Source organism: Pseudophryne corroboree, chromosome 6 (assembly GCF_028390025.1).
Source record: "Pseudophryne corroboree isolate aPseCor3 chromosome 6, aPseCor3.hap2, whole genome shotgun sequence".
Taxonomy (NCBI): Eukaryota; Metazoa; Chordata; class Amphibia; order Anura; family Myobatrachidae; genus Pseudophryne; species Pseudophryne corroboree.
The window spans coordinates 783,410,177-783,436,361 of NC_086449.1; the positions used below are offsets into that span (position 1 = coordinate 783,410,177).

The 26,185-nt window shown below is 37.4% G+C and overlaps 1 protein-coding gene across 2 annotated transcripts in view; it reads right to left on the reverse strand.

Annotated features, from left to right (window-relative positions):
* Nucleotides 1-3,835: 3,835 nt before the first annotated feature.
* Nucleotides 3,836-26,185, reverse strand: part of GABRG2 (gamma-aminobutyric acid type A receptor subunit gamma2) — a 234,322-nt gene continuing 211,972 nt past the window's right edge. The window contains exons 9-10 of one of the 2 annotated variants that reach the window (XM_063928752.1): nucleotides 21,226-21,249; nucleotides 3,836-16,469 (exon numbers count right to left, since the gene is read on the reverse strand). In XM_063928752.1, the coding sequence (XP_063784822.1) occupies nucleotides 16,194-16,469; nucleotides 21,226-21,249 (300 nt within the window). In that variant the 3' untranslated portion in view covers nucleotides 3,836-16,193. The remainder of the gene's footprint in view (nucleotides 16,470-21,225; nucleotides 21,250-26,185) is intronic. The other variant, XM_063928753.1, reaches the window with a different exon arrangement.

A 26,185-nucleotide genomic window follows, 5' to 3' on the forward strand; every position in this document is an offset into this window, starting at 1 on the left:
CCACTACAGCCAGTTAACCGGTCTAGACAGTTCAACATAAGTACTCAAAGTGTTTGTGAAAGGGTCAGATATATATGATATAGGGACTAATTCAGACCCCGTCGCTGATGAGTGAAAATCGATATGAAGTGATCTTTGCAAATGTGTGCATGCGTGTACGCCGCTACATGCATGTGCAAGGTTCTAAACTGCGTTCTCCGCAGGACACAGTTTAAGCCCTGGAGGCGGGCAGGAACGGGGTATCGACATTGCGTTTTGTGGGGCGGGTCGCAGCGGCTGTGACCAAAAACATAGCGGTAAACGGTAGCTAGGCTGCGTAGGCAGAGGGCTACTCGAAATATGCAAAAGCATTGCCACTATGCGATGCTTCTGTATGTCTGCGGTGGGATGGGGGAAGGACCCGGCATGCAGGACGGACTTGCCCTGTGCTGGGCGGCCCCCTGCATGTCAAAGAATTTGATTGTAGATGTGTGTTTTTATGCACATCTATGATCTGGTCTTAATTACCTCCATAGTCAAGTTATATGGTTTCTAATATTGGGGCAGATGTATTAACCTGGAGACGGCATAAGGAAGTGATAAACCAGTGATATGTGCAAGGTGATAAAGGCACCAGCCAATCAGCTCCAATATGTAAATTAACAGTTAGGATCTGATTGGCTGCTGCCTTTATCACCTTGCACATATCACTGGTTTATCATTTCCTTATGCCTTCTACAGGTTAATACATCTGCCCCATTGTGCTTATTCATATCAATACACTTATATAACTTTGAAACAATATAATGAAAACATCCATAGGATGTGGGTTATTTAAGCCATTTTTTTTGTTGTATTAATGATTAAAGCTAATCAATTTATTTAAATTTTTTTGTCTGGCATGGGCAATAATATTTGGGGTTGCTGTAGTTTATTCCAAAGTTTTTACAAAATGATTTATATTTTTGTTTGGGAACAATTATATTAGGCAATATTTTATGTTTATTTTATATACTTATATAAATATTGCACCTCTAGAGGTGCACTAGTCACTCTACAGTCTCAGGTTACACACGATCAGTGTCCGAACAGTAGACTAATGAAAGTGTGGAGCCTCCACGCAATAGTGTTTAAGAAACATAAAAAAGACCCCACTAAGAGGCTACAAGGCTATGAGATGGCAATCAAATAGTCTCTAGGCTCCTGACGATAAACTTCATAAACTGTTCCATGAACTAGTTAAATGTGACTAGAACACTGAGTCAAGCCTCATATGGTAAATAACATGTAGATGGCAGGAAATGTCTGTGTAACTTCCTTTGGATAATGTTATTCAAAAGGTGGTGAGTCCTCAATAGATTCTCTTGAAATTAACCATTACTTCCATGCTTCTATCAGCCTGGCCTTTAATAATTATGTACCTTTCTTTACTGTACTTCATATTTGGAACATCCTCTTTTTCATTTCTGCTGTTACAAATAAAAAGATTAAACAAAACACACAAGTGAGTAGTGAAAATGACACATACAGTACAGTATTATATGGTCAAACAAAATATACAGAATTTGACGGCAGATAAGAACCACTTGGCCCATCTAGTCTGCTCCTTTTTTTAACCATACTTTTTTTTATCTCAAATCATATTTGATCCTTATTTCTTCGTAAGGATATCCTTATGTCTATCCCATGCATGTTTATATTGCTCTACTGTCTTACCCTCTACCACCTCTGATAGGAGACTATTCCACTTGTCCACTACACTTTCTGTGAAGTAATTTTTCCTCAAATTTCCCCTGAACCTCCCCCCCTCCAGTCTCAGCGCATGTCCTCGTGTCCTATTGCTTCTCTTCATTTGGAGATTGTTTCCCTCCTGGAACTTGTTAAAACCATTTATATATTTGAAAGTTTCTATCATGTCCCCCCTTTCCCTTCTCTGCTCCAAACTATACATATTGAGATTTTTTAGTCTTTCTGTGTACGTTTTGTGATGTAGGAGTCATGGGTACTTGTTTCCTTGATATTCAAAATACTAAATCCTGTAGATAGGTCATCTCTTCTTACAAGATAACAAATATGGCGCTGTTATCTTTTGGTAGAGATACTTCTAGGATGTACAAAAGAACGCATCAACACACAGGGCTATTTATCACAGTAAAAATAGTTACAGTAGCTCCAGCAAACTGTCAAGTTGCAAATTCCACAATATTCTTGATTGAAATACCTGGACAAACTGGGTCATACTGTACTTAATATCCATCCAAGCCTTATCTGCGTCCATGACTGTTAAAACATTACACTGCAAATTTGAGACATTGTAGGTGAAACTCTAATACCCCATTCCGACCACCAGCCTTTAACATGAATTATTGCACATGAGCACGCATAACCCGTGTTACTGTGCAGTCTGAAAGGGGCCAGTTGAAATAATCCAGGTCGAGCGACCCGGTATTTCAACTCGGGTAGCGAGAAGGTTTGAACGCATGTTCAACCCGGCTTGCTGTGCTGTGTGAACAGGAAAGCTGGGTTGATCCCCTTTAAGGTAAATTAAATGTTTTTTCCTCCAAAAATGTATGCTATCGATGTGGTCATCGCCTATCTTTATTACCAAATCATCCTTCCACATAGTTTGTCTCTTTGATAAATTATGTTATACTGTAGCTGAGTCTCCAATTACCCCTGCCGTGAGTGTACTGTAGTATTGTTGTAAGTCAGTATACATTACTCAGTTTTAAAATTCACACATATAATGGGAAACCTCTTTACATATTTCATTTTGCAAATTTCCAAAGTTGTGAATTATAATTGTGCATAGACAAAGTTCTATTGCTGCCTCTGTGACAAAAAGGAGGCTCCACAAATCTCCTTACAAGAATAACCTAGAAAAAAAGAATTGTCCAGATAGGCGCAAATGAACAGTTTCTTCTATACAAATGAATGTGATGCTTACTTTTTTCAAAAACCTTTTTCAGGAATCAGTTTCAGACTTTTTAAACAATAATCTCATAGTATCCTCATTATCTCGAGAAAAGAGAAAAGTGATCGTGCAATATTGCTTTTAAAACTGGAACAAATTTATTTTCACATCACACAATAAAATAAAATAAAAAAGCATATCATAACTCTGATGAAGGACGCTGTTCCGAAACGTTTTAAGCATACGTTGGCCTGTTTGATCGTTTTGGGGATTTCTCCAGAGACCTGCACCTGTTACAGACTGGTTGGACATTGATTCAAGGAACATCCAGAAGGTATACTTTGGCTTAGAGTGAGAGATGTACCCCACCTACCACCCAAGTGGTGATATGCTTGTCTTTTTTATTTTATTGTGTGTGATGTGAAAATAAATTTATTCCAGTTTTAAAAGCAATATTGCACAATCTCTTTTCTCTAGATAATGAGGATAATATTTAATTTTGCTTCTCAGTTTATTTAGTTTCATTTATTTAGGTTTGGGGGGCATATGAGGGCCAGTTTGGGCCTAAAAGAAGTTGTGCTGCTGTTTTTCCTTGGCACCCAGTAAATGACAGGCTAAATGTCCCTACTACAATTTGCCCTAATCTAATTTTCTCCATCACTGCCAGTTGACTATACTGTAGGTCTACTAAAAATTAAAAGGGTGGTTAAAAAAAAAGTGACTGAAACTTTTTTCCACCCTCATACTTTGCTTGTGGAAGGGCTGTAATTTGGCTGTTGTGGTGTGGTTGAAGAAGTCAACGGGGGATTTGGTACTGGGTGGAGCTTAACCTTTATATTTTCCGCTGTGACCTAATTACTATTGGTTTGAAAAATCGGCTTTAAAATGGAATTGTGTTAATTTAAAGAGTACATACTTAAAGAAAACCTAAGACACAAGCAGAAGATTGCAGTGCTGTTTATTGAAAAAAGAGTTCACAAATATGTGCAATTTTTGAAATATTTTTAAATACATTGGACAACGAGAAAATTGGGATAATGGAACTGGGAACTTATAGAAACACTGGAGAAAAAAACAGCTCAGGGAGGTTGATTGGTCAATGCAACACCATATAGTAAATTCATCAATCTTAGCCACCTCTTTTTCTATCATATATTATTAGAAATGCAGTACAGGTAAAACTTTCTAGTTTTCTCTGCCTAAAGATATACTGTACTGATGTCAGTCATTGTGTTTTTAATTGCTTAAAGATTCACTGGCACCTAGAACTATATAGAGATATGTCAGGAATTCTAAATTTATGAACCGATTGACAGATACTGTAAATACATAATTCATATATAGAATCATAAAGAAAATAGTACACGTGCTTATACCCATAGTATCTAAGCAGGCATTTACTTTCTATTGAAAGATCAAGGAGTAAATTTACCAAGCAGTGATTTTCAAAACTGTGGCATCTTCAGCAGTTTGACCTGCTGTATTGGAGTCAGCAATGTTAAATTAAAACATCAGGACTGTTTGTAGATTTTATTGCCCCTTTAAATTCAGCATCCAAAACCGCAAAAGAAGTGACAAACATTTGGCTGATTGTTTCATTGTTATCAAGGCCCTCGACTGACTGTAGCCCAGGTACTTTGGGTGGGGGGGGGGGGGGGGACATGGCCAAATCTGGGTGGCATGACCATGCACCCTCAAGAAAAGAGGAAATACTAATGTCCCTCTCAGCAGCTGACCAGGGCCACATCAACAAGCCTGGACATGGGTAATCAGTAACATTTCAGCATCCCTAGTTGCTATGGCACCTTATATTCTACATGTTACTTGCACTATGGTATCAATAACCCTCAGAAACACAGGCACTTTTGATGCCAATAAGGAAATAAACCATCATAAAAAGGAAGAATTTTTCAAACAGATTAAAGACTAGTAATAGAACATGCCAGTGGCATACCTGGGGAGGTAGGGTTAAGTGCAATCCCCCCCCCCCCCCATACTACTTACCTATCCATTAACACTGGTTGTTGAATAGCAACGCTGCCGCGGTGGCATATCGGGCAGGGAGAAAGAGTAGACTGCTACTGCTCATCATCCCTGGACCCTTCATAGCCCAACATTTATTCTAGATCATAATGACTATCTCACAAATGATTTATGAACACCAGCATCAACCATGCAACTTTAGGACAAATTTAGAACTACTAAATCCCTTTAAACTATGATTTAAGAGTACTGTTAGGTTTTTAATAACTAAATAGTTGCTCGGGTGTTGGTATAATATATAGCTAATGTGCACAGAAAGCCTGATTCACGGCAACTCTGCTAAACTTCTGTTCACTGTCTATTTTTAGAAGTCTATCGTCAGCATCCTTTATTCTGAGTTGTACAGATCTCTGCAACTGCACTGCCCACAGCCCTCCATCCACTTGAGCAGCTGTAATCTCATTTTTATTGGCACTTACACCACATGGTGCAGCAAATGAAGGGGGGCTTTTGCTTTGAAGGTGGGCAGAAAGAAGGGACGATGGGGGAGCTGAGGAAAAATAGGGGAGGAAGAAAAATATGAAGTGGGTGATGAGAAGTGAGCGTAGGGCTGGTCCCGGAGGAGGGGCCAGTCCAGAGTAACATGCTACATACTGTAGGGGTCTGAGCTAGGTACTTGGGGAAGGAGGGCTCAGGAGGCGGGTGGAGATGGGCTGTAGGAAAGGAGCAGGTGGAGCAGCCAGGAAGGGGATTTTCTCCATCCAGAGACTACAAACCATGGAAACCCTAGACGGCAGCTGCACCCAGCAACCCCTTACATTGATCTGCTCCTCTTAAATGTATTGCGATCTGTCACCCACTACACGTCCACAAAATGGTTTTCTTACATGTGAACATACAGTTGACACCCAGTAATGCCCATTTCCTGGATAGAGACAAATAACTGCAATCCACCCATCTCAGAATCCCTCAAAGATAGGCAAAGATATGTAGGGTCGCTATGACACATTCAGTTTGATAAAACTCCCTAGATGAGAATGCATATGAATTTATGTGTGACTCATAATTAGGATCAGATTTAAATGATAGACTTTACAATTAAATTCCAATAAATTTTGAGAAAAAGTACAACCTAAAATACATATGTAACGCCAATTTTGGTGTATACTACAGTAAAAGCACTGAAATCAAAACATTCAATACCTAAAAACAAAATTGAATTTGTGGATAGGTGGACCAGGATAATTCTAGGATAATTAACCAATCAAACATTTATGATTAATTTACTAAAATTTAATTTCTGTGCAAAATAAACAGTAACCCATGGCAACCAATCAAACACTTGAAGTTACTGTCTAAATTACACTAGGCTAATTGCTGTGATTCTGTGTAAAATTTGCACATATTTACAATGTGACTGGACTGGTCTATTTGTTATGTGGAGAAAAACCCTCTCTCGGGTGATTAAGGACATTTTGGAAGGAAATAGGGCATCTCACTTACAGTACTGTATGTATCAAAGACTTATATTGTCCTATTTCCAGCAAAGGCTTCCACATGCAATGCATAGGAAGCTTGTTTAACGAGATTCACTGCAGTCTTCCTTTTGGCTACTGTCACAGGAAGGCAAAAACTTTATTTTTTGGAATTAATGGATATAGATAGTATTAATTTATAATTTTTAAAGTATTATTAAAAATTTTCATTACTTACTGTATGTTTGTAGTGGAGTAGCGGTAACATGTTCTATGGCTGTATTAAGCAGTTATAGCAAGTCTGTGTTGTCTCTGCTTATTAATAACTGAGCTCTGCTTTTTCCCTCAGTTACATATTAAAATGAAAAGTAGTGCATCAGCTCGTAAGAACGGACCGGGGCTTTAAATGGATAAATGGGTGGTAGTTGCAAAGGGGATGTAATCAAGATCCCGCCGGTCAGAATACCAACGCCGGGATCCCGACCGTCAGAATGCCGGCAGCACCTCCACAGCTATTCCCACTCTTGGGTGTCCACGACACTCATTGAGTTGGAACAGAACGAGCCCGCAAGGGGCTTCATTGTGCTTGCCCCCCCCCCCTACCTGCCGGCATTCGGTTGGTCGGGATCACGGCATAGGTATTCAGTATTATGACCGCCGGGATTCCGAGCGTCGGGATCGCCTACCCAACCCTTGCAAAGGACTGTGCGGTTAGCTAATTGTATAGCCTTTAATTTACAAAATGGCTTTAATAATGCAATCAATCAATCAATCAATCAATCAATCAAAGAAGACTTAGGGTGTGTACACACGGTGAGATATTTTCTTCAGATTCTGACTATATAGTCAGAATCGGAAGAAAAGTTAGTGCAGATCGCAAGGTGAAAGTCACCTTGCGATTCTGATTCGATCCCGATGCGCGGTCCCGCCAGGTCGGCATCGCAGGAAAAGATAGACTGTGCAGGCAAGTCAATCCTTGCTAGATCGGTGTACTATCTAGTTCATCTCACATGTCAATGACATCTCACATAAGGCAGAATTTCACATAAGCCAAAATCGTAAGCACACATAGTCCATATCTCAAGAAAAGTTAGTCAAAATCTGTGCTATCTTGGCTCTGGGGAGTTCAAGGGAAATGGCAAGTGAAAATCGGGCATAGCAAGGATCTCACCGTGTGTACACACCCTTAGGTTGACATCAATATATTATGCTACATGTCCCATCAAGAAATGTGTTGCCTTCCAAAAACAAACAAAAGCTCAAAATTTACTGTGGAAACAGTATATCTAGGCTTTTTAAAGTGGAAATATCCACATCTGGCTCATTGCATGCTGCCATATCTTTGTTATAGTCACAAGTGACTGTCATGGATAAATAAACTCCCATGTAGGCTGTAATTTCTTACATATGTAAACTTTTTCTTAGTGAATTTTAGACTTTATATTATAGACAACAGAAGTTAAAGATCAAACAATATCATAGAATTGTCCTATAAATTTAAATTAAAATCTGTTTTTAACACACAAAACTTTCATGACAGATTCAAAAATAGCGGACATCAGTAGGGTCAAGATGCCACTAGTTTTTGAATAAGTGATTTTCCTGTTTGGATTTTCTTCCATTGTAAATAGGCTACTTTTGTGGAAAAACTTTGTCCTAGACTGCAGGCTCAAGTTATCACAATGCTGGCAGGCAAATATGTTACAAATTACAATTACATTTTAAACAAATATGAGGGCAGAAATGTCTTCCTGTACAGCATTTCTGTCACATACCACTAGACAATGAAATGTCTCCGCCTCTTAGTGTCACCGGATGCATAGTGCACTTTGTAATGTTCGTGTTGTTCATGCTTACAAAAATGTTGCTTCATGTTTTTTTACTATGTGACACAACAGAAGGTATCATGAAACATCAGATTCACTCTGAGATTTTTTTGTGATATATACATTTATTAGTACAGTATGAACATACCTCTGAAATAAAAGTGGTTCAGAAGAAGAGAGACACAGCAAAATATAATGTCCTGAGCATAGCTTCTGATGGGTATTTGCTATCAAACATTTTATTTATGATCAGTATGTCCAAATGAGCCAATAACTTGTCAGTGTACTGAACACACATGTTGGTCTCACCCATTTATTGGATATCTCTAAAGGGAGTAAGTCATCTGCAACTAATTGTGGCCGTAGCTGTGAGATCAGCCATTGAAGACAAAGACAATATTGGGGAGTACCATGTGATTGGATGGTATAAAGTACCATCCAATCACATTTGGTCATTTTAAAAGGATGTTTTTGAAAAATGAAAGTTATTAGATGATTGTTTACGTTATCTCTCCAGGCTTTGATAAATCTCAATCATTGTCACCTATGGGAAATTAAAGTGAATCTGTCACCTCTACAGAGTGGAGACAGCCATTTTGGAGGTAACTTTAAGCAAAGTATGTCAGAGATGTTGCATATTCCAAGTGACTGACTTTTTTCATGTTCACTCCACGCAATCCTGGAGGGTTAGAGTTAAGCCAATAGGTTCAGGATTCATGATGCATCATCACAGCCCTCCTACCAGCTGCTTAATAACATAATTTGGCCACAATGACATAAATATCACCATCTAGCCCTCGGTCTGCCCAATTACCTGGGGAAGTGGGCAGCATCCGGAAGCCTAGTCTACACTCTTGGTAATTTGAGTGAAAATCAGGAGTCTCAAACATTTTGGAATAATAAGCAAACATGAAGTGAATTGGTAAACTACAGTTACAAAATGGCAGCCTCAACTTTATTTCGGCAACAGGAGCACTGAACATTTTATATAACTATGCATTTTACATATTAATATTACTCAAATGTAATTTAAAAAAAATATAGGAAACCATTAAAAATAGACAAATATTAAAAAAAAACAATAAGGTATGAATTAGAAAGTACGTAGTATGCACTTGGTTACAGTCTGAAGTTTTGTAAGTAAATCAAATAGATGATGGATACTGTAATTCACAGTTAATTTAAACATATTGAAAAACTATTTTAGGGCCACATCATTCAATAAATCCGTTTATATTTGCTTCCAAACAAAAAGCAGCATTTCAGAATATTGCTCTTTTTACACCAAAAAAATATTACATTTCACGTGGAACACAGAACTTACACCTACAACAACATTTACCGGTACACAATGCTTTCTTTATCATCATTATATAAAAAAAAGTGAAAGCCATAACCATATCAATCTTTATATATTCTTTAACACTTAATTTTCTATTTACATAGAACACAAAACAAGACAAAAATATTTTTTTTATGGGATAGGGAAACTAAAGTTTTTACATTGCAGGTGTTCCCTGATCTTCTGATCATAATACCTCATCAAAAGAAATCAGAGAAATTGTATTGGTACAAGTTTATAAAGGCATATAGCCTTCCACAAGCATTACGCTCTCAAAAAAGGCAACCAAAGCTTTAGACGATCTCAGGAATATACTGTAGTATAGGATAAAAATTGTATTTGTAACAGTATTAGACTTTCCTACAAAAGAGTTATTATTCAGCATTACAAGTTTCCTCTAATGGGGTCAAGTAGTTAATAATGTAGCCTTGAACATAAGCCACATGATAAAGAACGAAAAAATACAGGTTCATGGGCCTGTTTCAGAGGTGGACATAGAAGCGCCTCCAGCTGTGTCCATTGGTGGTTGCCCTTCTGTAACTGTAAACAAATGCTGCTACAAAGTCCTTCATTGTGTACATCCATGCTACCTAATGTGCAAGTATTGAGGTGCCCACTGTCAGCATACATACATGTAGTTATACTCACACCATCCTTAGATGCCACCATTGGTCGCACCAATGTAAAATGCAGTAGTCCAATGGTAGGTGGCTTCTCTGTCCATGTATGGCCTTCAAAGTGAGTTGTTGAGCCTCATCAACATGTCTGCAACCTCTTATAACACCCCTAACAAGAAAGACCATATCCGTGCATGCGCTTCGACACCTACTTGTTGCTACACAGGAATTCCCATTATATTTGCAATATTCTCCATGTATGTGCCAGAAATAAGAATTGCGACTCTGCATGGACACAATCAGGGTGCATGTGACTAGATGCATGAGCAGGAGCAAAAAAATGCTTCACTGCATCTGGCATGGGCAGTGCGTACCCCTCTGAGTCAGGCCCTGTGCCTTTTAAAAATTATAACCCTAATTTACCATTTTAACCCGTAATAACATACCATGAAAACGTAAAGAAGAAAATTGAACACCAGTACATTTCATGTACGAGGGTGGTTCAATAAGTAAGATAACACTTCTGTAATGTTCTTTATTTCATTCTAATTTTCTGCCAGGGCAGATAGACCACTGTCCCAACATCAAGTATAAGGCTGGTGGAGACATGGTCAAACATTGAGGTGCATAGTGTGATCATATTTCTGCATCAGATTTGGAATTCATCACTAACTTGTCGAGGTGTACGGTGATAACATCATGTCACAGAAATAGGTTTGGGTTGGTGCACTGCCTATGATAACAGCAGGACAGGCATTCATGAGGTACAGGGATCCAGCTGGCCAAGCACATCCACCACAGGCAGTGCGACAAACCCAAAACTGTTCCCATGACATGGTATTGTCACCGTATGCCTCAACAAGTTTGTATTGATGTTGTGACAGTTTGCCGGAAATGCGGGATGCTAGATGATCTCAGTGTTTTTTTTTAAATCGGCAATCATTTACCAGGCAAAACCATGACTTGTAAATGAGGGCCACTTTAAAAAAATCCTCTAAGATTGTCTGGCATCCCGCATCTCTGGCAAACTCGGACCCTATTACATATGCCCCTATGACTGATACGAGGTGCAGTCTAAGGGCTGTGAGGGGAAGCAGTGGTGTACTGTACCTGCTCCGGCATGGCAGGTAATTAGAGAGAACATTACACATGTGGGAGGTCTTGTTACCTTACTTTTTGAACCACCCTCATACATTTGTATCAATTGGGGTTACTATCTATTTACTTGAAAACAACACGGTGTATATCTATAATGTATATAGTGTTAGTGCACTTTGGTGAAAAAAAAAATTCCAATGTTATGATATACAGCATAAGTTTTACAGTTCTGACCCCCTAAAGAGTCATATTGGTTTATAAGCTATAGGATGAGGCATATACATGAAATAAACTTGAGATTATTGGATATTAGCACACCTATGGGACAATAATTGTGTTTATACATGCAAGTCAAACATTCTAAATTGAATACATAACAATAATCAAGAAATTTGCTTATGTGATATGGACCCTGTAGGAGACCTTGGTATAAATGCCAAATAAATCAAAGGAATGTATAACAGTTTGTGAACCTTTATAGAAATAAGGTAATACTGTAAATGGTAATTGAAAAGTGAAAAGATACATTTAAGAGCATTTTCTATTAAGAAAATTTTGGCAGCTAACTGGGAAGTATGACCTGATCTCCATTGTGTCCTCTTACTAACAAAGGGCCCTACACATTGGTTGAACCGACGCCGAGCTGCCTAATGGCCGATACGACAGATGGGCAACCCGGTGGCGGGGGCGGGAGGTGACGGGGGGAGTGAAGTTTATTCACTCCCCCCGTCACCAGGCTCCATAGCAGTGCATGCAAATATGGACAAGATAGTCCATATTGGCCTGCATGCACAAGCGACGGGGCACCAACGATGAACGTGCGCGGGGCCGCGCATCGTAGGTGCCTCCACACTGAACTATATGAACGAGTTCTCATTCACTAATGAATGAGAACGTTCATATCGTTTAGTGCAATCGGCCAGTGTGTAGGGCCCTTTAGTAATTTACACAGAATTGTCTGTAAATAGTAAAATTGCACAAATTTAGCATATGTACGATAAAGATATAGGAGTATATTTACTAAAGGTATATTTAAAATCAATCTAAATTTTATATTGATTTTTAAATGCCATTAAATGTGTTTTTCAGCACTTTAAACACAACATCAATTTTCATTGATTTCAAATAGATAAAAATCAACCTTTAGTAATGCATACTCATAGTGTTGTCAGTGTTATGTATTTAGAGTTGATTTTATGTAGTCATATTAACATTGCAAAAGTAAGTTGTGCATAATAATAGCTTACAATACGTCTTAAGGAAGTGCAAGGTAGTACAACCCAACCAATAATGGTTATTAAACTATTAAGTAAATTTAGTTTAGTGAACTGGAGTCACTTTTGCAGAGTTCATCATTAAATAAAAACATCTTTAAAATTAAAATGATAGAAGTCTGTAGATTAGGCAGCTAAATAGCAAACTAAAATGCAGATTATGGTTTCATGATGTGTTATGCTGTCTCAGTCTTTGTTTCATGTAAATATTTGAATGTTTTATTCAAATTATTCATCTTCCAAGAGAAAAAAAGGTTGCATGAATAATTTTCAACTATACTAATTAGCTATGTAGTTCATCTAGATAAAATTCATCCATTGTTTCAGGTTATAGTTTTATAATGTTAATTATGTGTAGCTCATGTGCATGACATCTGGTTTATAGTAAATGGAAGAAATATAGTTCTATGCTTATTGATGTATACCATTTATGTTGCTGCCTGCCATTGCACAAACGTATTTGTTATTATAGACTGTCTATCAATCATATAGCTGTGGTTATCTTAAATTGCTAACGGAGAAGCTAAAATTTATTAAGGGGTACCTAACCTTGGGGTACATGGGATCTATATATTGTTTCATTAGTGGGTCCAAAAGGTAGGCCAGCTAGTATGCAGAAACATAAGCTAAATAGTGTCCTTTCTAAAATGCTACTGTGATTAAACACTCCTGAGCATGTTGTATACCCCAGCACAGAGGAGGTAGGTGAGCAATGGTGGATATAAATCTGCTCATCAAGACTTGTCATTCATAAGCCTTATTGGGCAGATCCATGTATCCCCAGTACCTCCACTAGTTATACTGGACTGAGCTATGCATCTCTAGTACATTCAAGAGTTAAACTAGCCAGAACTATTTATCTCAGGTACCTCCGAGAGGTATACTGGATTCCACTGTCTCCAATACATCAGCACTATTCACTGGACTCATTCACAGGAAATAATGGCTGGAAGAGAAATGATTGACTGAACGTTCATCTAGTTGGGTTGATAGTGTTTTAGAAGTGTAAAGGCATTTGTTGAGAAGATAATGGGAGGGCAGTGAAGGACTGTTTGCCTTGTGGCCAATGAACTACCAGCTATGTTCCATAAGTATTGTTATAGTAAGTAAGCAGAGGTGACAAGAACAATATATGCTAAAAATCTAAATAAATGAATTAAAATATATGTAAATCATATATGATCTTGGCCTTCCTCAAAACTTGGCACAACTTTGTCTTGAGCACCAGTTTCCCAGCATGTCACAAATAGAAGAATACACAGAAATATATCAACTGCACGATGCCCACATCGCAAAAAAAAACCCCAATGTAATGTTGCTAAATATTTGGTAATTATGAAAATTTAGCAAAATAAAAAGTATTAGCTTCTCGATCAAGTTCTTATAAAAATACAGATGTCACTTTTTATATTCTGTATACAGATTAACCTGTGAATATTTTTACCCCTGGCAAAATACATTATCCCTTTGTATATTATAAGGTCATAACTGAAATTTTGGCACTTTACAGGCATATCATTTTTATCTCAACGTATAATATTTATGCTATTCATCTGTTAAGATCTACTGTGTACAATGGCCTCCAATATTTCTACTTAATCAACATATGTTATCCCTATTCCGAAGAATATACTTCTGGGTAATTCTAATTACTTAATACTTTACATCAATGCTTAAACATAGAGACTTAAAGCTCGACAATAGGTTGTGCTATTGTAGAAGAAAAATCCACCAATGGTCAATCAGTGTTGTTCTGATGACAATTGTCAATACAGGATGGGATTGCACGGCTTATTAAACACTAACAAGACATTTAGGGGCCAATTCATTATCGAGGCCCCTGATAATTAAGTATTCAAGTAGCCTTGTGCTGCGGGGTATATACTAAAATACCGGAGCAATTCAATATTACAGTACTTCTGTGTGGGGACGGCGGCTCTGAAAAGTTCACATACCCACAATACTTGCCACAGCTGTTTCCACCACTAATTAGTGGTCCAACCTGGCAATGTTAGTGCACATGTATGAACTGAATTCACGCATGTACACTACCAGAGTGATTGAAGGGCCAGAGGGGGTGGAGGGATCCCACTGGATCCTTCTTCACACTTTGGAACTCCTTGAAAGGAGGTTAGCCAGAACTAACACCAGCTGAAGGATTTTAGTTTCTGGAGTTTGCTGAATAAGGTGCAGCTACACCAGGCTTCAAATAATGAATGTGACCGTTGCTTAATATGTGTGATTAGTGTTATTCCACATGTGTAAATGGTGCATAAGGTGACAAATAGGCTCCATATTCTACTAAATAGGAGACAGTTTTTTGCATATTGTTCCTACTTAATATAGGTTATAGAGCTCCTTAAATATTCACAGTACTTTAGTTAGAATTCCTTTGTCAAACATTTTTCATATTAAGAAAAAATCTTGACTACCTTACTTCTGCCCCAAGACAGTTCACATGAAAGTAAGTGATTGTATTGGTAATCTGCAAAGACGCTACTTGCTGATAGAGTATTCCGCATCCCAACTTCTAAGCACTTACAAGTAATGCTATTTTTCAGACACATACACAGTTAAATAGATTTCTTAATACATGTTAGCTTCTTACAAACTAAGAGCTGTGGTGCTGCTAGATGTCCCTTTTCCACTAGTAAACAAAAGTCTATATCAGTACATATAGAGGGTGAGATGTAATAAGGTTCAAGATCGCCAAAGGTGCGGGATACCGGTTGATCTCAGACATGCCTTGTAAGTGATTGTCACTTTAAAAAACTTCCAAGATCATCCGACATCATGCACCGAAGGTTATCTATGACCCTGTTACATCTTGACCATTGTAGATAACCAAAAGGATAATAATAATAATAATAATAATAATAATAATAAAAAACATTATCTTCTACTGCTTGGCTCTTCCATTTGGCAGATATTTTGAGATACTGAAAAAAAGATGGTTCCAGAAAAGCAGATTAATTGTGTTCATATCCTTAAGGCATACCTTATGTAATAGTACCCAGGAAAGTTCAGAAGAAACCAGTTTTCATGCAAGAGAACATAGATAACTATGGCTGAGGTGAATTCGAACCATCATTTACCTAAAATAGCACAGGTAGACATATAAAGAAAACATAACACTGTATGGCATAGTACCTTTGCTGTATGTTGGCCCCAAGGAATGCATGCATTAAATTACAGTATGTGCTACAGGGTTTAAGATAATAAAATATATACATCAGTTTACACGTGCTCCCCAACTGGATAGTGAGTAGTTTTTAATGTTAGAAAAATTGTTTTCAGCTTAGCTCCTGTAGACAAGGGTTAATAGTATGTCAATGTTATACGTACTATTATTGAAATGGAATGATACCTTAACACAGCAAGTTATTATGGTGGGACGGTGTCTGTACCATACTGCATTGCCACGGAAGCTTTTGATATGCTCATCCTTACTGTAAATCGATTTTCTTATAATGCATATGCAGTGTTAAAGACTTAAACAACATCTGAAAGCTCCACCGTCTGATGAGTAATACTAACTTATGGCACTCAGTAAATTTAATAAAAAGATACAATGTGCATTGGTGTGATACACAAACCATATTACTTCATAAATTCAATATTTTACGTTTTATATGGCCTGTGTTGCGTATCCATTTCCATGGTAGATTTCTGTTTTGTGTTTTCTTTATAGATAAAGGTACGATACCCAATAGACCAAATTAAACAAGCAGAAAGCAGTTGGGAAGAAAATTCGGGAGTAGGAGTCAATTTTTGCAACACGAATATGTATTCTTCCATGTCTCCAGGCACCAGTTCGGCAATCCTCAAAACAGCAGAAGAAACTGGCGCAATCTTTACCATCAAGACACTCGTAGCCATACTCTTCGTCTCTCTCTTGCAAGTGCGTGGCATTATTCATCTGAATAGTTGCCGAACGTGGACGGATATCAATAGTAGGTGCCTAATATAATATCATCAAGAAAGAAAACAAATGCATAGTTTCATTATAAAATCATTAATTGGAATATGAAATCAAGAATGAGCATGATAAATACAATTTTGCTTTTAATTTAAGCTAAATCATAGAAAAATTGTAAACATTGAAAAAGTAATTTATGCTTTTTAGTTGTAGTGTATTTTGTAGTTCACAAACTAAATGATCTATTTACTAAGTCTTGGATTGAAATAAAGTGGGCAGAGATAAAGTACCAGCCAATCAGCTCCTAACTGCAATGTTACAGGCTGTGTTTGATAAATGACAGGAGCTGACTGGCTGGTACTTTATCTCCATCCAGTTTACCTCCATCCAATGCTTAGTAAATAGACCCCTATATCATCTTTATTCTTGAGCTACTTGAGTTATACAGTATATACATGTATGTGATTTGAAATGAGTTTCTAATGTGCACTTGACCTTTCTGCATTCAAACTTTGTCTGCTCATAAGGGATGTCCGGAGCTTATTAGTCAATGAAATCATCTGAATGTTCACAGTGTCATAGAGTATTTCAGGAGATTTGTGTGCTAAAAAAGGAAACCTTGAAGCCACCAACTGAGAGGTGGATAGTAGACTGAAAAGGGTACTCAACTGAAGAATATAGTGCTGTCAGGCGCTTGTAAGACTAATGCCAGAAGGTTGGGGTATCCCAAAGTGAAACTAGGTTCAAACATACTGTACATACGATTTATCATACGTGTTGTTTCAATAATCTCAAGTAGGCTTTTGAAAATTTCTACCATTTATATTTTAAATACAAGATGTTGCCATTAAACAAGTGGTAGCATCTTGTGTTCTGTACTAACCTTCGTGAGAATGCAGAATATGAACTAGGAACAAATGATTCACTAAAATACTATTTAGTCCACTAAATGGCATGCTCCATCATAATCTACTGGGTGCAGGCCACAGATATATTTTACAAAAACTTTAAATTATATTAATGCTAAACACAATCAAATTTTTAAAAGTATAAGACGAAACTTTAAAATATTTAAAAAAAATCACAAATAAGCAGTTATGTCAAGTGTAATTTCTAATAAATATCTAAAATAAAAAGAATAGTGCTATTGAGTAAAAATGAAATAATAATAATAATAATAATAATATGGCAAGTGTTAAAATAAAAACAAAGAGTTGGCTTGTCTTCAAAATAATAATTTTAATTGGTAATACCAATTCACCATAAATGTTCAAAAAAACTAAAAATTCATAAAACATTGTGTTTTTTAGATGTATTTTTATTAATCCATTGGATAGTAAAAAGTGTAGAAGACATCTTCTTCAGGGAAGCTCTAGATGTGACTGGTTACAATAGTGATCTAAGGCAGGCTGATAACATGGCATACACAAAGAAATAAAAAATATATATATTTAATTGGGAATTCCTAAATTAAATTGTATATGCAGAATGTATAATACTGTCAGTTCCACTTCCGAGGTGATCTTGTATACATTCTATAATTAGACTTCAAAGTCAACAGATGTGCCATCTTACCCATTTTCCATCTAGCCTCCAAATAATTTTCGGTTAGCACTTTCATGTGTGTGAAGGTATTAGGAATAATCTAATCTTCTTCCACTAATGTGTTTTGTCACGTTCATTCCTGGTGAAGGCATTTTGGATTATTTATGTTTGCCATGCTCTCACACTGCCATACTGTAACTCACTAATGTAGCCAGTCATATTTAGATATAAACTGAAGGCTTCTTTTATGCCTTTCATATTCCAATGTCGCAAAAAAAAAACCCCCACTGTTTTCATGAATTTAGAAAGATTTTATATCCCCTTTATGTATAGTTAAGGTTAATTAATAATAACAAATGGAGTGATTTTTTTTTTAAAACAAATTAAATCACAGTTTATAAATTTGGCCACTTTTTTTTCTAATTTTTAGTGCTATTTTTAGTGCCCAAAATAGGGCTGTCTTCACAGTTTTTTTTATATCTTGTGCCATTCACAAATACAGTGTATGGGCTCTTAAAAAAGTGTCTGCTTTCTGATAGAATTTCAGAAGGTATTTTGTGTATTTGTATATAATAGACTTAGTATGCCTCTTTACAGGGTCCTTGAATACACTCCTAAAGACTGATTTAGAGTTTCACATCTTGTGCCACAAACATATGGATGAAAACTAAGTGTGTATTTTGAATCAGATACATTTCTCATCATATTCCTAACTTGAAACACAGTAGTATTTCTAAGTCAGGTGTATGTCATATGCAAAAGGGAATAATAATCTATGAAAATATTCTATATAAAATATAATTAAACACAAACACCCTCACTTCAATTATGTATTGCTTTATAGATCCAATGGTGATCTTCTTCATTCCAACCCTCCAGGAAATGCAAGTCTAAAATATTCACAGATCTAAATAAACATGTGTAAAATGGACTTACAGTATGTCCAACTCTAATGAGGTCCACAGAAGTAAGTCTGGTATAGAAAATTGATTTAACTCATAACTCCAATGTGTTTTTCAGTGAAGTCATGCAGAGAGAGCACCCTAGTTAAATTTTACAAAACATTTATAGAATCTTCCTTTTTAGGTAATTATTCATGAAATGCCCTGATTTCATCTCGTTCAAAACTACTTACAGAAAGCATTCCCAAGTGGATCACAGCATACTGCTAGACTTCTGTCCCTCTAACACAGTCACTTGGTTTGCTCACCCACATTTTACTTACTTTAGTAATCATATTTTAACAATCCAAAATAAGATTTAGATTTTTTTTTCAGTATTTTAGCAAAGAAGAGATTTTTGATTGATAAATCACTATTAAAGTGTCCATTATTTACCTTCACAAGTATAAGAAGATGCATGCATATTCATCTTCATTTAATGAAACATGAAGGTTAAGAAAATTGTTGTATAGGGATAATTTTACATTTGGAACTTTCATTTTAATTTGAAAATACTGTCTTTTTTATATATCTACAATGTTCCTTTGCTGCAGATAAAATCTTCATAAATATGTAGATAAGTCTCTCCATTGAAAGCACTGTTTACACAAGCTTTCTCAGCTAATTATTTGCAGTCATTATTGTTTTTATTATTTGCAGCGTGCAGCTTAATAAACATGAGAGTTTTAAAATGGCAGTATCTGGAGAGTTGAAGACTGACCACAACATGAATTCATGAGCAGACATAAAATAATAAAAAAATACATTATAATATATTATTATATATAATATTGTCAGTAATTATTTCCACATACTATAGAAATGTGGCAGTAAACCTTTTCATTAGAAAACATGAATCAATAAAATAAAATAATACATATACATTAGTAAATAATTCTGCACTTTAAATACAAGTTTTAATAAGGAAACACTTCATTATGTCACTTTTAATTTGAATTGTAATGCAAACATAAAAATATGATTATTGCAGTCTAATTTACATTATTGTAATTTTCAAAATGCTGGCTCTACTAGATGGTGAAACTGGCAAAGTATGGGCGAATGTTTTTTTCTTAATTTTACATAAAACCATACCAAGAAAGATAGATCCTCCCCAAAAAATGTCAACTATCCCAAGTAATTTAGAAGATTGTTTTTGTGGTAGAAGGCATACGTTTTAACACCCATAATTACTGATGAATCATCGTAGCTTGTTCTAGGTTTATATTAAATTATTATTTTTTTAAATTATTCCTATTTTTTTGTGATACAAAAAATTCGCCCATACAGGTTATGAAAACATTGGAGAAAATGAAGGTAACATACAGGGTGTTCTGCAGCACCAGTGATAACAGCTATCATCTGCAATTGTGATTTAAGGGTAGTTCAAACCATCTTTCCACAGTGGAAAAAAAATCACTGACTTTATTTTCATGAGAACATGATTAATGGACTTTATGCTGTTGAAAAGCAATACCTTATAATATTAAGCATTATTTCTAATATTTTGAAGTTTTTTACATGCAGAGAAAAAGTTACAAACCCCTGGCTAACTTTTATGAACATGTTCTGTATGCCAGGTAATCATCAGATCTCTTTGATTTCATTGTAGCAGACTTCTACAGTAATGTTTTATCCAGTATGTAAATTTGCTATCAGAAACAGTGCCAAGAGATTGCTAGAGGACAATCTCCATTGTAAAATCCCCTCATAACATCCTATGGATATTGGTATGAACATATTTTCAGTGATTTTCAACAATGAACATTATTAAGAAAACTGCTGTGGAAAGACCCCAGTGTGACACTACCCTAAATTTAAACAAATCAGAAACTGATATTCAACTTTTAACAAAATTTGGCAAATGATAGACGTATGGGTATACACATTTGCATCATTCATTTAAAGGCAAAGTTTGTGTAGTGCAGTGAAAATGAGATGACAAATTTATTTTCTTGTGTCAGTTAGCTAGTACTAAATGAATACCATCAAATAAGATTTTTTTTTAACACCAGTGACATTGTGTCAATGCTGCTGAATCAACTGTAGAATATTATAATAACATATGTGTCCAGGACATGAAAATGAGAGGTAACTCTCAATATATTTTTTTTACCTGGCAAATACTTTATAAACAAATAAACAATTCCAGTATATATATATATATTTCCATATATTTTTTACTCATATGAATTCCTATCTCATGGTGTTTTTTCAAAACAAATAATTTGCTAATGCCATTCAGAATTAAGGTTTTTGGAGTTCAATTCAGCAGACACATGCAGTGATTTTCCATTCCAAACACATTATACCTTGAACGAAAACATCCAGAGAAGCTTTTGTTGTATAGATAAGAAAAGAAAATCAGATTTTAGGAGATACAAAAAAGAAAAATGAAATAAAACAAAACAAAATAACACACACACAGCATTTCAACATCTAGAAATATGGGAACTGAAAAATTAATGAATAAAAAAAAAGTAAAATATAAATGTGTAATAGAAATATGCACTGTACAACCCACTGTTATGAAGGACCAAACACTAGAAAAGTTCAATGACACTTTAGTTATGTTAAAGGACTAGCCAAAGAAATTAACATATTTTCAGCAGTAAACCTGTGTCTCTCCATCAAGTTGAACAATAAGGGATCAATACTCAGAGATCCTGCTCTTTGGTAGCTATTTTCCCTTTAGCAACATTGGTAGCAATTTTTTATTGAGGCAGTATACAAGCTCAACTAGGAATCAGCTAAGTGCTAATTCACAATAGTATCACAGGGAAATAGATTCCACTGAGAAATTGGGCGCTATAAACACCTAAAAATAATTTAGCAATTAAAAAAGCACCTTTGTATAGTTTATTTTATTTTATAGCTGCTCCTATATGGCAAACTGGATGCCTAAACATAGAAATAGCGTAATGTTTGTATAGACTCAAACAAGGAGCGCTTATAAAATAACATATAATGCAATTTATTAAGAATACACATAAAATAGCAATAATTACTGCATAAACATTTGTAACCAAAAATAAAAATCAATATAAACAATCTAAGATGGCAGTGAATGAAGCACAGCAATTTAGTTTCATTTAAGCTTCATTTTATATTACATCTAAATTGCTATGCTTCATTCACTGCCATCTTATATTGTTTATATTGATTTTTATTTTTGGTTACAAATGTTTATGCAGTAATTATTGGTATTTTATGTGTATTCTTAATAAATTGCATTATATGTTATTTTATAAGCGCTCCTTGTTTGAGTCTATACAAACATTACGCTATTTCTAAGTGCTAATTCAACTGGACAGCTACTGTGGCTTTGCCAATTGGCTTTATCGACAGCCAATCAAATCATACAGGGCAAATGTAATAGCATGCAAACTGTAGGTATCTGTGGGCTCCTAGTGATTTTGCCCAATATTTTAAAGTAGAATTCATTTAAAAGGAAAAACCAGATTAGCAAAAGGAGTCTGACTGGTCTTTTAGTTAGGCACTTGCACCTTAAATAACAGATTTAGTCAGGAAGTTGACATTTACTTGTGTCAACATTGAACATGTGGGCAAGTGCAGAATGTCAACATGTTCACAATGTTGACATGTGCATGGACCGGTAGCAGGGGGTTAAGATTAGGCAGTGGGAGAAGAGGATAAAGTAAGGTTATGGGAGAGGAGGTTAGGGTTAGGCATTATGTGGCGGATTAGGGGTTGGGCATACTTACCACTGGAATCAGCTGCCATTTAAATCTGGAAGACATTGCTGGAGTCGCCACACCAGCCATAACAGGTAGCCAGCCACCAGTAGACCAATGGGGTCTATTTGTCGACATTCTAATCATGTTGACATTTCATGCGCGTCAACCTTGTCAATGTTGACATTGCAAGCATGTCAATGTGCAGCATGTCAACATTATGATCAAATTGACATTCTCATGTTGACAGTAGCGGATTTCCCACTTGCTGGCAGGTTGCCCTACCCCACAAATCTGCCGCCTGCCGACTCTGAGCAGCTGGACTTATTTTCACACAGAGATGAGAGGAAGGGTGATGTGTGAGCAGGATGGGGGGGGGGGGGGGGGCGGAGAAACACAGGACCAAGAAGGACGTTTGCCAGAGACAGGTGGAGCTGCTGCAGATCTCTGGTCATTCAGAGAGTGGCAGAGCAATTCTGCTGCTTGTGAGGTAAGCCCATGTGTGTGTACAGTGTGAGCAGTAAGGGGGCAGTGAGGGGCGGGGAAGCAGTAAAGTGTGATGAGGCAGCAAGCTCTGATGGTGCAATATGAGCAGTAGGGGGCAGAGAGGGGTGGGGAAGCAATGAAGTGTTGTGATGGGGTAGTGAGCGGGGGGGACCAGTAAGATGTGAAGTGGGAAGTGTGACTGTGGGGGGCACTGAGCTGTGATGGGAGCAATGTGAGCAACGGGGAAGGGGGGCATGGGAGTGGTGGACCAGTGAAGTGTGATGTGGGCAGTGAGGTGTGATGGAGTAGTGAGCTGGGGGGACCAGTAAGTTGTGAAGTGGGAAGTGTGACTGCGGGGGGCACTGAGCTGTGATGGGAGCAATGTGAGCAATGGGGGGGGGGCATGGGAGTGGTGGATCAGTGAAGCTTGATGTGGGCAGTGAGGTGTGATGGAGTAGTGAGCTGGGGGGTAGTAAGGTGTGAGGGGGGAAGTGTGAGCTGTGGGGGCAGTGAGGTGAGAAGAGAGCAGTGTGAGCTGTAAAAGGGCAGTGAGATATGGAGCGAACTGTCAAAAAGAGATATACTGTATGAAAGAGGTAATGGGAAGGTTAAGTAGGGGTAACAGGGGAGCTATGGAGGAAGGTAACAGTAAGAGACATATACAAATAATATGTATGTATGGTGACATGATGAATGCCATCAAAGTATAAATAATAATAAATAATAAATGTGTTTTTTAATTAATTTTTGTAAACTTGTTGATATTTTAAGTAGATTTCCTATTAAAATACATTTCTGCATCTACAAATGCTGATTTCTTTATTTATGTAATGTGAGTAAAATCTATTAGCAATGAAAGTTTGAGAAGTATGAAAACAACTGTACTGTGTTTGAAATAATGTACAACAAGTAATTTGCAATATCAAAATGCAGTATCAAACCAGAGATTAAAGCAGAGATTAAAGTGATTCAAAAAAGACCTAAAGACACAGTTTGAAAGTAAGTATATAGTAAAGACTGCATATTGCTCATATGAATAATATACAGTACATGAAATAACTGTGTGAGTGTTTATACTTACAGTATAAATCCACTATGCTCTCTATAACTTCTCAGCAGTAGGGTGCTATGCACAGCATCATGAGGGAAAGTGCGGTCCGCACCTGGTGATACCATTAGAGGGGGTGACACCAAATAGCAGAGCTGCTTTGCGTCATACATCACTGAGCAGCAGTAATGGAAGACACACTCATGCCCAACATCATCCGCTGTGCCAGGAGAGACTGGGGATCCTGGAGAACTGGGCAAGCACCCAGCATGATGAGAGCAAGAGTGTACTGTAACATGCAGACACACCCCAAAACATCATAGACTAGGGTGCATGGCTTCGCAAACATAAGGAGTCCACAGTGCCACACTGGGTGACATCATCGGGATGCGGTCAAGATGCCGTCTGTCGGGTCCCAGCAGTCGAAATACCGATGCCGGAATCCTGAAAACCGATAGAATCCCGACATTTGAACTCCAAAACGGGCAGAAGACAGATCCCGGAATCCCGACAGCCGACATCCTGACCATAAGTACAGCTGGTGGGTTAGGTTTAGGGATGGGAAGGGGGGGGAATAGGCTTAGGTGCCACATGGGGGGTTAGGGTTAGGCTGCGGGGGTGGAGTAGGTAAGAGTTAGGCTATGGATAAGGGAGTTTAGGGTTAGGCAACTCCAGAGGTATTAGGGTCAGGTTGTGGGGTAGGGAGGGTTAGGTTTAGACAGCAGGGATGCTGGGTTAGGTTTAGGTACCTGTGGGGGGTGGATAGGGTCAGGCAATAAGGGAGGAGGTTAGGGTTTGGTGGCGGGAACAGAGGGTTTGAGATAGTGGGTAGGGGAGAGGGGAAATTAGCCTCTACACACACCTCATGAGTTTTCTTACCGCCAGGATCCCAAGCGCCAGCATTACAAAGTGATTCCACATCACCTATAGTGATGCCACTGTTGCTATATTAGGAGGGGGGGGGGATTTTATAACAAAGCAGTTTGACAGCTTTGTAGACTGACTGGTATATAACCAGGTGTAGGGCTAGCGATATCATAGAAACCCATTTACCTGTACAACCAGCTTTGTGATTCCATCTGGGCACTGACAACAATAGCATCCACCTCTGAATCAGCGTTAACTTCTGAATAAGCCCTATAGTCATTTGTTAATTTAAAGCAAGTCGCCTGATTTCATGAATACATAAGATTCTTATTTTGCACTATTATTCACACTTATATTAATATATGATGACCCTTGTTAAAGTATTTCTGTCTCTGAGACCAGGTGGTGGTAAAGGCCCACATACCTTTCACCAATACAAGAACTGTGGAGAAAAATGAGCCTATTAAATCAATGGACACATTGACATTTGTTAACATACTGTAGCTTTGTACAAAAAATAATAGAACACGTGTAAAAGCACTTTAACCAGGCTCTCTATTAGTGTAGATGCCATCAAAACTGTAAATAGTGACATCTAATGTGTATACTGCAATATGATTTTGCCCTATGCAGTAACAAAACTGGTTTAGTACATCCAGTTAATCATGTGCTTTCCATACCTCCAAACATTGGTGGTTCATGGAGCGGGACCCTGCGCGTGCCTTCGGCGTGCGTGCAACTGTGAAGGGGGCTTAGTACTCTAGGGGGTTCCCATCACTGTGGAGGCATGCCCAGCACTATCAGAGATGCTGAGCTGCCCCCAGACTCCCCGCACTCTGTGAATAGGTGCTTGTTATGCACACCAGTGCCAGCAGGAATGTACTGGTGTCTGAACGGAGAGGGATGCAAAACAAATGAACTCACAGACAGACTGGGGAATATGACATTACATACACAGAAGGTGATAGGGTAACAAAATAAACACAAAGTGAACAGAGAAGCCCAAAGGCTAAGAAACTGGGTGTCTCCCTAGTATTAAGAATGCTCAGATGGAAAGAAGTAAGATGTTGTGATTTAATACGTAGAGAACCCGAAATGCTGTTGCTAAGGGCAACAGCAAAACCCTAAAGGGTTACCAACGGGTGTGGCAGTAAACTCCTTGGTCATAGATGGAAT